Consider the following 12307-nt stretch of genomic DNA (forward strand, 5'->3'; position numbering starts at 1 on the left):
AGATAAAATTCTCTATTTATTTTATTTATTCCCTTTTGTTGCCCTTATTGTTTTATTATTGTAGTTATTGTTGTTGTCATTGTTGGATAGGACAGAGAGAAATGGAGAGAGGGAGGGGAAGACAGAGAGGGGGAGAGAAAGATAGACACCTGCAGACCTGCTTCACCGCCTGTGAAGCGACTCCCCTGCAGGTGGGGAGTCGGGGTTCGAACCGGGATCCTTATGCCAGTCCTTGTGCTTTGCGCCACCTGCACTTAGCCCGCTGCACTACAGCCCGACTCCCTCTCTCTTTATTTTATCAGATGAAAATTTTCTTTAAATTTTTTTTTTATCTAGTTATTAATCAGAAGAATAGGAGGAGAGAAAGAACCAGACATCACTCTGGCACAAGTGGTGCCAGGGATTGAACTTGGGACATCATGCTTTAGAGTCCAACACTTTATCCACTGCGTCACCTCCTGGATCACCAGATGAAAATTTTCATCCTTGGAGCATTTCCTCTTTCTGCAATGGAAGTGCTTAGTAGCAGAAGTGCAGGATTGCTACAGCTCTGGAGGCTGTGCAGTGGATAAAGTGTTGACATATGGGGGCCAGGCCGTAGCGCAGCAGGTTAAGTGCACATGGCGCAAAGCACAAAGACCAGTGTAAGATTCCTGGTTCAAGCCCCCAGATCCCCAGCTGCAGGGGAGTCACTTCACAAGCAGTGAAGCAGGTCTGCAGGTGTCTGTCTTTCTCTCCCCCTCTCTGTCTTCCCCTCCTCTCTCCATTTCTCTCTGCCCTATCCAATAACAACAGCAATGGCAACAATAATATCAACAACAACAACAAGGGCAACAAAATGGGGGAAAATAGCCTCCAGGAGCAGTGGATTCTGTTGTGTAGGCACTAAGCCCTGGCAATAACCCTGGAGGCAAAAACAAAACAAAACAAAACAAGAAAAAAGAGGTAGAGAGAAAGATAGACACCTGCAGACCTGCTTCACTGCTTATGAAGCGTCCTCAAACCTGGGACCTTGCACAGGTCCTTGTGCATAGTACTATGTGCACTTGACCAGATGCACCACCAATGTGCCACATCTAATGCAGTGGCAGTATGTGACATTATAAGCAGCCACATAATAGCCTTTTTAAATGCAGCTATATTCTATTTATGCACCATCCCCTGTTTTAATTTTAGTACTTGATATATTGAAAATATTTTTCTAAAGTTCTTTTCAGAGCTGCCTTCACCTCCTTATTTTTCAGGCTATAGATGAGGGGATTTAGCATGGGCGTGACTACAGTATATTGTACAGAGAAGATCAGTTCCATGGCGGAACCCGAATTTGGCATAAGGTGGCGGAGCAGACCTGAGCCGTAATAAAGTGTCACCGCCGTGAGGTGGGAGGAGCAGGTGGAGAAGGCCTTGCTTCTGCCTGACGTAGAGCCGATATTTAGGATGGTGGCAAGAATGCGGGCATAGGATAAGAAGACCAAAAGAAAGGTCCCCAAACCATGCAAGAGAGTGGAACAGAGCAAAGCAATGAGGTTTCTGGAAATGTCTGAGCAGGACAGGGCGAGGAGCGAGGGCATTTCACAACTGTAGTGGGGGATGATTTGGGCCTCACAGAAGACCATGCTCATAGCTAGTAAGATGTTGATGAGTGCATCCAGAAAGCCCAGTCCCCAGGACCCCCAAACAAGCAGCATATACAACTGTTTACTCATGATCTGACCATAGAGCAGAGGGTGGCAGATGGCGGCATAGCGGTCATAAGCCATCACGGAGAGCAGACAGGCTTCGGTCCCTGCTGTGACAAAAACAAAGAAGACTTGAGTCAGGCAGGCCTCCACAGATATCGTTTTCCTTTGAGACAGTAGGTTCTCTAGCATCTTGGGCACAGTGACGGAAGAGAAGCAGATATCGACCAATGAGAGGTGACTGAGGAAGAAGTACATGGGCGTGTGGAGGTGGGAGTCAGTCCTGATCACCAGCAGCATCGTCAGGTTCGCCAGCAGGGTCAGGAGGTAGATCCCCAGGAAGAGCACAAAGAGCAGAGGCCGGATTCGGGGGCTGGCAGACAGTCCAAGGAGCGTGAACTCCTGGATGGTGCTGTGGTTCCTCAAGGCCATTTACAAAGGCTGTTCTCTAGAAATAATATAAAACAGCAGAAAGACACTTAGCACCCAAGAACATTTCTCACCGTGTTAGTTCTCTTTTCATATCACTATTAAGTCAGGGAACACTTTACTTTCTGTTATTATCTGGGCTTCGTGTTAGTTACTTAAAGCCCACATATATATTTTTTTTATTTATTGGGGATTAATGTTTTTCAATCGACAGTAAGTACAATAGTTTGTACATGCCGGGGGCCAGCCCCAGCAGGTTATTAGGGTCCCTGAAAGATGAGAGGTGTTGGCGAGAGTGAGATGAGAGACATGTCAACTGCTTCAAGAGCAGGAGAGAGGCACCTCTGCCATGCTCAGACAGAACTTTATTTTATAGTCTCATAAGGCTTAGATCATTAAAAAAATCACCAAGGTATAGATTTAAAACAAAAATCACTAAGGCTTTGATTATTAAAACAAAGATCACCAAGTAAGAAAAGCACAGGTAGGGAACATTCCCTGCTATATGGAACATTCACATCCCGGGGCTATTTCTCTCCCTAGAGATCACATCACAGTTTCTATGTCTTTTGTTATTCCTGGACCTGTGTGCTAGGCAGAGGTCCTGTTGATTAAATTCTACCTATTATGTATGTATGTTTATGTCATCCTTCTGCCCCTATGCATCAGAAGCCAATGGTTCATAGAAAGTTCAAGCTTGTTATGTTTCTAGGGGCCTTAAACAAATTGAGCAGCCCATTTTTCATAAAATCTGTTCCATTGTTTGATCAGGGAGTTTTGTTTTGTTCCTTACTGAGAAGGCACCAAGGTGGTGTTGACCTGGCCAGCCTCTCCATAAAGTTAAGCTCTCTAGCTGGAGTCCACCTTTCTTTTATGCTCACTGTGTGACCTAGGTTCTCGTGTGCTATTCCTGCATAAGGAAGTGGGAGCATAGTGGTGGGTAGATTAAAAGGCCCATTGTATCTAGGCGGGTACCATAACTTTCATTTATTAATTATGCTATGTCAGATGGCCCCTCCACTGTGGGAAGTACAAATCTTTCTTTATATTTTAGGGGGGATACTAAAGGCATCACCATTTTTAATAGCTGAGTAGTATTCCACTGGGTATATAGACCACAACTTGCTCAGCCACTCATCTGTTGTTGGACACCTGGGTTGCTTCCAGGTTTTGTAAAGCCCACATATCTTGGAAGGATGTGAAACTCTACCCTGTGACAATAACAGTCTTATAGACCAACATTTCCCCCAATAAAGTGATATAGTAATTTTAGTACTGTTTCCAAATTTTAGTCTGCAGGGAAATACATGAATATCTTCAAAATTAGGAAAATAGCAAGTCATATTTAGTAAGTGAGGGTAATTCTGAAAAGTCGGCACAAAGGAGTAGGTGGGTGGGTAAGTCAGATCAGTGTATAAACAGGTGGCGATTTCTGTATTAACTAAGCTCAAATATCTGTTCTCTCACAGATTAGTTCTATAAGTTTGTACAGAAAATGTACAGCTCTGTGTTTCAATTTTCTTGTGTATAAAACACAATTAGAGGGGCTGGGCAGTGGCTTACCTGGTTGAGCACACATGTTACCATGAGCAAGGACCCAGGTTCAAGCCCTGCTCCCCACCTGCTAGAGGGAAGTTTCGGGAGCAGCAAAGCAGGTCTGCAGCTCTCTCCCTCTCCCTCTACTTCCCTTTCTCCCTCTCCCTCTCCCTCTCCCTCCCCTCCCCCTCTCCCTCTCCCTCTCCCTCTCCCTCTCCCTCTCCCTCTCCCTCTCCCTCTCCCTCTCCCTCTCCACCTCCTCTTAATTTCTCTTGGGCCTATCAAAAGTGTAAAAAAGAGGAAAGGAAGAAATGGCTTCTGGGAACAGTGGAGCCATGGTGTAGGCACTGAGCCCTGGTGATAACCCCTGGTGGCAAAAACCCAAACATAAACCACAGTTCATGACAGTACAGCAAGAAACTATATATAAAGTACTTCAGAAGCACCTACTCCTAAATATCCATATCATTATCACTAGCATTATTATTATTCCTGTCTCGTAACATGTGAGGCCAAAGTTGTTACTACTTTATTTTAATTAATTAATTAATTTATTTATTTGTCATCACGCTTATCTTTGGAGCTTGGTGCCTACACAACAAACCCACCACTCCTGACAGCTTTTTGTTTGTTTGTTTTTGATGGGACAGAGAGAAATTGAGAGGGGAGAGGGAGATAATGAGGGAAAGAAACAGAGAGATACCTGCAGCACTTACTTCACCACTCATAATGCTTCCCCCCTGTAGGTGGGGAGTGGGGTCTTGAACCCAGGTTTCTGCTTATGGTAATGTGTGTACTTAGCCAGGTGCACCACCACCTGTCCCTCTTCGTTTGTATGCTTTTATCAAGAAAGGTACACGGAACTCACAGTGAAGTTGCTACCAGTAGTTGATGTCCTTTTCTCATGACCTCAGATGAAAAGAACACTGCGTGTTTAGAATTCTTTTGGAGTGAAGCTTTGTCTTCATTTTGTAATTACTGTGGGTGCCTTCACTCAGAAAAGATAGAAGTAATAGCTGCTAACAGACTTGGCTGCAAGACCACAGAGATGACAAGGGGGAGATGACCCCTGAGCGTGTCTTGAAGATCATTACTAGGCTTGAATTTCTAGGGAAGTAAGCCACAGCAAGTCTCCATACCAGGGAATACTTGAATGGGTATCCTGTAGCAGTAGCTAGGATAGGGTAGGGTAGGGTAGGGTAGGGTAGGGTAGGGTAGGGTAGGGCAGGGCAGGGCAGGACAGGATAGGGTAGGGAACACTGCTCAGCACTACTTCCTGGCCGGACAGGAAACAAGTCTGGGAATCTTCTGTAGGGCAGTGAGAGTGTGACTCAGCGCTCCTAGCTTCTGTTAGGACCATTCACTGCTGCTGACTAAATCCTACCCCATGGGAAGGAGGTTCTTACAATTACAGAGGTGCTGAGATTAAGAGTACCACATTCAATCCTTTCTATCCTCTGTTGTACAGATATTTAGTTTAGCTTTCTGTTGTACTCAACTCAGTTTTGTTAACTGAATTTGCCTGTGGGCTGAGATGCTCAAGGCCTGTTTCTCAAAATCCCCCAAGGCTGGATCACAGCCATTTTCTGTTTACTTGAACACTGAATGCTTGCTTACCGTCTCCTGCTTTGGCCTAAAACCTGCCCTTGGTTCACCCATTGGACAATTTAAATAAATCAAAATTCCTATTTTACAATTGACAATGAGATACAAGGTTCTCATTAAAAGTAGACTATTCTGGCATAATGCTCCGCCCCCCACTGTTACTTGTCAATTAAATACTTAACAAAAGAAACACAGTTCAGGGTGTGGGGTGGTCAGAATCTGGTTAAATACACGTTACCCTGGTTTGAGCCCTGCTCCCCACCTGCCATGAGAGGTGGAGCAAGTACTGCAGATGTCTCTTCCTCTCTATCCCCCCTAAAATTTATCTCTTTTATATCAACTAAGGAATAAAGAAAGGAAGGAAGGAAGGAAGGAAGGAAAGAAGAAAAGAAGGGAGAGAAAAAAATGGCTGCTGGGAGTGGTGGATTCATTGTGTAGGCACTGAGCCCCATCCATAATCCTGGTGGCAAAAAAAAAAGAAAGAAAGAAAGAAAGAAAGAAAGAAAGAAAGAAAGAAAAGAAAAGAAAGAAAGAAAAGAGAAATTCAATTCAAGGATATTTGGAATCACTCATTTTTCTGGTCCTGGTAATTAACAATAAAGCTGAAGCTTGATCAAGTAGAACTTATGCAAGCAGCCTTTTAAAATCAACTCTTTAAATAATAAACTCAGCCTCAAAATCCTCCCCAGTGCCCCCACCCCCACTCCCACCCAGTCAGATTACCTGCACATCTGTCCGGTAAAGAAATCTGGCCTCCAACTTTTGACTTTAGGACTTTTATTTAGATTCATCACTGAGAAGGAAGATCTGGCAAAAGTCTATCTTCTATGATGGCAACATGGTTTTTTAAAAAATTATTTACCAACAAATTTATGTAACAATAGGAGACCTCCCTTTCTGAATAACCTCAGTCTTCAGAGTTCCGTGTCTCAGCCACACTTAGTATTGTCTTGACTAACCAATCTTTATAGAAGCTACATTTAGTTAGCTGATTGGGTTGATTTCCTTGCCCTTGGCACCCCAAGGGGTGGTGAGGGCAATGGCTGTTATATTATATAATGACAACATAAAGCCAGGCTTATTTGCCAAGAACTTTTTTCAACATTGAGTTTTATAAGGGCTAGTTGAGGTCTCTCAGATGTGACTTTAGTAACATCTGGGTGATGTAATGACCTATTATCATTACTTTTAAACTCTTGAATCTAGTGGGAGTTGAACATAGAAAGAGGGGCCAAAGGGATGTTTGACTGACTCCCCAAGCAGGAACTATTCTATTTCCAGCAACTTAGTAGGCTGTGTCTTCTCACTGGGACTTCTCAGGCAGTCATTTCTAGTTGAATTTCCTTTGTAAATGTGGTGTGATGATCAAATAAGTAAAGGGAAAACAGTTAGCACTGCTATTTGCTTCAAATAGCTAGTCAAATTTCCTTCTTTCTTTTTTATTATCTTTATTAGAAAGAAACAGCCAAAAATCAAGAGGGAAGTGGGTGATAGAGAGGGAGAGAATCAGAGACACCTGAAGCACTGCTTCACCACTCGCAAAGCTTTCCTCCTACAGGTGGGGACCAGGGATTTGAACCCTGGTCTTTGTGCATTATAACATGTGTACTCACCAGGTGCACCACCACCCAGCCCCTAAGTTACTGTTTTCACTATTTTTATGATTAAACATTTATCACTTCATGTATCTAAAATTTAAACATCCATAAATGTACTTATGTGAGAGTTACCTGACATAAAACAGTGTATCTCTAGAGAGGTTTATGCAAGTATGATCTCTGACTGAATACACAAACTCATTTTTTTATATCGTTATTGGTGATTTACTAGTAATTTACAAGATTATAAGATAATAGGAATATAATTCCACTCTACTTCCACCACCAAAGCTCTGTGCCCCCCCAATGATAACCACCATAGATCTCATAAATTCATAGATATGGGTTGACTATATATATTTCAAGCATATACTTTCAAGCTCATATGCTTCAATTCTTTATATTCCATATAGGAATGAAGTCATCCCACTTCCTTACTTCACTAAGCATAATCATCACCAGTTCATTTAGTCCCAAAGGACATTTTGTAGTCTTTTTAAAACTATAGGAACTACTCCATTGAGTTTGTGTCCCAAGACATTTTTTTTTGTATTTATAAGACTCGAATTAGAGATTTTTATTTCATTTTTTTCTTTTTTTAATTATAGATTTAATACTGATTTACAAAATTATAAGATAATGCTGGGCTAGTGTGGGGATGCCTCTTCTTGGGCACATACTCTTCAGCAACACAAGAGAGATGACCCAGGAACCAAGCTGCTGGTGGCAAGGTGGTTCAGATTCTTTATTCATCCCTGCACCCAAGATCTTAAAGACTGGAAAACATTAAGTGGCAAGTCAGAAACAGAAGTGGCTTGACAATACTATACATGGTTAGGAAAGGGGTGGAGAAAGGTTAAAAGGGGCTGGGAAATGTAGGAACTTCCTTAGCAACTGTTGTGAGGGGTTTAACTGGTAGGGTTAATATATCAAATGAGCAGAATGGGTGGGGAAATAGGGAGGAGACCTTAAGTCATTTGCTAGACACAGCAGAACATTGATGTGCAGATAATAAGAAAGCGGCCATTGTATCAAGGGATACAGGGTGAGGCCGGGGAGCTGGCTTAATGTTTTAAGGAATGCTGAGCCCCTGGAGGCAGAAAAATGCAGGGTCTCTGGAGACAGGGAGTAAGCTAACAGGGAGGCAGAAAACTGAGGTCCATTCTTCTCCCAAGCTCAACCTCAGAAAGAGAAAGTCTGACAGGGAGATTCTTTTCCTCAGTTTCCAATTTTTCAATGGGAAAAAGCTCACCATGCTCAATCTGGTTCTCACAGTATTCCCAGAAAGATAACAGGGGTATAATTCCACACCTTTCCCACCACCAGACTTCTGTGTCCCCATTCCCTCCTTTGGAAACTGCATTAGTGTGGGGCTATGTGAAAGCTTGGTAGAGCTTAGGGAAAACTCCTCCCATCCTTGGATGGAGGTCTGGAAAGACTCTCCACTTGTTAGCCTCTCTTCATATAGAGATGAGCCAAGACTCAGTTTCGCCTTGTTAGACTCTCAAGCCTCATAGAAATCTCAGTTTCTCCCTGCTAGCAGCAGGCCACATGGCAGCCTGATTTAAGGTTCATTTACTCAAAGTTCACCTCACCTTCTGATCACAAAGGAGAACATACCTTATCACACACTCCTAACAGTGTCCTTTAATGTCCTTAATTTACATCAATCCTTGTTTATCTTCTCTCTCTCACCTTAACTGGTTTAACCCCTATTCTTCTCTCAAATTCCTTTGAGTAATTAAATGCCTACATCAGGAGACTAATTATCTTGACCTTTATGTGTCTGCATCAATTCTTGTCATACCAGCCCCCTACCATAGGAGCAAGCTGACCTTTAAGAAACCTGTAATTTCTGACATATTTGAAAAATGTTCTTTGTTTAATTTTCTAAATATACCCAAGCCCACCCCTGAATAAATCGAGTGTTCATATCAGAATTCTCCCAGGTGTCTCTTGTCTATATCATTGAGCCCTTGAGCTAGTGAGGGGGAACTGGTGAGCTTACCTTCCTGGCTGGAGTCACTCCACGTGAGCCCCAGCACATTGGTTCTCTCATCATAGATAAGAGTTGACTGTTGTTTCTATAACTTTTATTTTTTACCAGAGCACTCCTCAGCTCTGGTTTATGGTGGGACACTGAACCTGGGACTTTGGACCCTCAGGCATGAGAATCTCTTTGCATACCCATTATGCTGTCTATCCTACTCTTTCTATAACTATCTATATTTATGTATATTTCCCCCCCTTTTTTTTTTAAAAAAAAAGGCAGACTGTCACATGCAGAGCCTCATTTGGATGTGTCTGCAGTCTTGGAAGCTTGACTATGTTCTCCTACAAATAGACCTTGAAAGCTTGTTTGGAGGTTTTAGCAGGGGAATGCAGCTACTTGTATACCCTCAACTGAAGACTGGTCCATCTCTATTCGGGGAAGGCCATGCTCTTTGACTGAGCTGGCAGCTTCGGGAGGGAGACACATGGAGCAGTGAGGGAAGAAGGGAACAACCTCCCAGGCAGCCAGATCAGCCCAATCAACCCTGGTGATCAATGGGTGACAGATGTCACAGCCAGATCACCCTCACATCCCCCATTTTTTTCTATGGTACTACTTTCTCTTCCTATCTAAGTCACATCTACTATTTATAAGTGTCTTTTTTTCTTCTTCTTCTTTTTCTTCATTTTCTCCCTCTTCTCTCTGGGTCTTGATGGAGTTCATAGCCTTCTAGTCATATTTTCCTAATATTTGCCCCTCTGGAAATATGGACCCAATTTTTATTTTTATTTATTTATTTTTTTAATGGAATGCAGAAGGTAGAAGGTCTGGCTTCTGTAATTGCTTCTACAATGGACATGGGTGTTGGCAGGTTGATCCAACCCCCTAGCATGTTTTTGTCTTTCCCTAGTGGGGTAGGGCTCTGTAGAGGTAAAGTTCTAGGTCATCTGCCTAGGGAGTTCAGGATGGGATCATAATAGTATCCACAGCTTGGTGCCTAAAAGGTAGTAAGATACAAAGCAGGACTGCCGGGATAGCCTGAGGGTACTTCTTCCCGAGCTAGTGCTCTCTGGGTTGGAGAGAACTCAACTGGAGCTGATCTAGGCTGCTGTGTGGGAGAGGGATCAGGAACTCGTGCTGCACCAACTTCCACAGGAGATACACTCTGGAACTCTCGGAGCCGGAAAGCAATTTCCAAGTGTCTTTAATCAGAAGAGCAGCTGTTTTTATACTCTCCAAGTAGGGTGGAAACAGGATGTGATATAGAGAGGGTGGAGAGAAAAGTGACTGGTGAAAATCAGAGTGTGACAAGGAGGGGGTGGAACAGGCGAGAATCCTATCACTGAACCACCAATGCCCTGGAGTGCTTTATGTAAAAGTGATTTATGTAAATAGACCAAACCTTTGGATCAGTAAATCCCTATATAGCCATATGGATAAGAAGAAGCCAGGGGGAGATGGCAACTACCCAACATCTCCCCCTTTCTTTTTAACTTTTTGCCATGGTATCAGGAGTGTGGGGCACTTTGTGAGGCAGGGAGACTGATAAGAGGCACACCTTTTTTGGGGTTCTACTGTCCCTCCTTGCTCAACCTCTCCGTGGAGAGAGAGACTAACAGGATTGACACACCCCTCAGGCTCAAGCCCTTTCAAGCTCAACCATATCCTCACAATTCCCCAACATCTTCCTCTTACTTAATGGCCATATATAACTGGGTCAATGTCTGTAAAAGGCTTCATCTCTGTCAGGGGAATAGCAGTGTAGGGGTGAACGGAAACCTGTTGGGAAGAAAGCAGAATGATAGTGTGTAAGTGTCTTTAAAAAGAACTAGCACAAGACGGAGAGATAAGTAAGAGTAGCAAGAGACAGAGTGAGCCTGATGGGTGGAGGAGTGGGGGCCTGATAAGCCGAGGGGCTAGAGGGGTGATCTGGCATTGCAAAATCCCGAGTCAGCCTGCTACAGTCATTCTTCAAGAAGTCCAGGAGTATAAAAGGAGTGTCCAGCAAGTTCTATAGAAGCATCAGTCCAATGTCAACGGCCAGGAAATAAATGCCACACGTCTATCTTGATGGAGGAGGACGGCCACCGGAACTTTTCTTCTCTGTAGAGAGTGACCTGGAACCGCCAAAACATGATGGGCGAAACAGAAGCAGGAAGAGCAGACACCGATGGTTGAGAGAAAGGCAGTAGGAAAGTCTTGTCCTTCGGAGTCTGTGAATCAGGTTCTCCAGATCGTGTCAGGTCACATCATGGGTTTCTGGGGATGGCTGTAATTGTGGGTGATGTCAGAGGTCAGGGGTCCAAGATGGATTTCTGTGGATTCTATATGAGCAGATGCTTCTTTATGCGAAGGCTTGTCATAGCTGTAGTCAATTACTTATGAAAAAACTTTGTAACAAATTAGAAGTTTACTACAATTGATAACTCAATGATTATAACTGGTTTAGGTATCTTTATAATTTTGTGTAAAGGTCATCTTACGTGACCTCATGTAGCAGTCTTTATATAGCAAAGTTTTCATACCGAGTTTAATTTACATATATTGATTCTTGACTATTTTTACATTGGGTTTTTAAGCAAACTCAGGTTACTAGAGTTAACACATTTTAGTGACAAATTTTTTTTTTTTTTGGTACATTTACAATATCAGATTGATGCCAAATTTGTTGTGGATTAATTTCCACAAGATAGCTTACAGGACATTTTTGGGGGCCCTCCAAAAATGTCCTGTATAGAGAATTTGTATTTTAACTTAGGAGATGATGAATTGTCACATTGAATATTTAGAGTTTTACCTTAAACACTCAGTTACTTAAATGAATTGATTTTACCTCTTCTCGTAAAAATGTAACTTCGAAGTTACGATTTAACTGTCAAGTTAATGTTTACCAAACTTGAAACACGCATATTAAACATATAGTTTATAACACACAGGAGGAGAAAAACTTGTAAATAAGATATATCATTTCAAATGTGAATTTAGAACTACTGTCATAGTTGAACCATCTTTACTCACACAGTTTAAGACTAAACATTTCATATTGATATCAAGACTTAAAAAAGAAATCAAAAGGGGGAATGAACAATTTTTGGACTGTTTCTGGACGTCTCCAGAAACCATGGCTGCGTCCAGCCGTTTGATATAAAGTCAGTTAACTTTCAGAGTACTCTGAGCACAATGGGTCATACAAAAATTTTGGTCACTCAACTCACTCAATTTTTTTTTTTTCACTCACTCACTCACAAAACACAACTGGCCAGTCATAGCATAAGACATTCATTCGGGGGTGGGGGGGGAGAGTTCTGTGAATCAGATTTTTTTTTTTTGATTCTGCCATGCTGTATTATGGATCCTGGGGTGCATCCTGTAGCCAGTCCTCTTGCAGCCAGTCTTCTTGCAGTGTTTCTTGTTCTTCAGGGATATCAGCACCATCATGTGGGTATTGCCGGACATGGCGGGCAGGA

General features: G+C 42.7%; 1 protein-coding gene across 1 annotated transcript; it reads right to left on the minus strand.

Moving 5' to 3' along the window:
* Positions 1–1172: 1172 nt before the first annotated feature.
* LOC103107471 (olfactory receptor 8S1-like) lies at positions 1173–2111 on the minus strand. The gene has a single exon (XM_007516268.1). The coding sequence runs from the start codon at positions 2109–2111 to the stop codon at positions 1173–1175; it is 939 nt and encodes a 312-aa protein (XP_007516330.1).
* Between the last annotated feature and the right edge of the window lie 10196 nt (positions 2112–12307).

The sequence above is a fragment of the Erinaceus europaeus genome, chromosome 7 (assembly GCF_950295315.1).
Source record: "Erinaceus europaeus chromosome 7, mEriEur2.1, whole genome shotgun sequence".
NCBI classification, from domain to species: Eukaryota; Metazoa; Chordata; class Mammalia; order Eulipotyphla; family Erinaceidae; genus Erinaceus; species Erinaceus europaeus.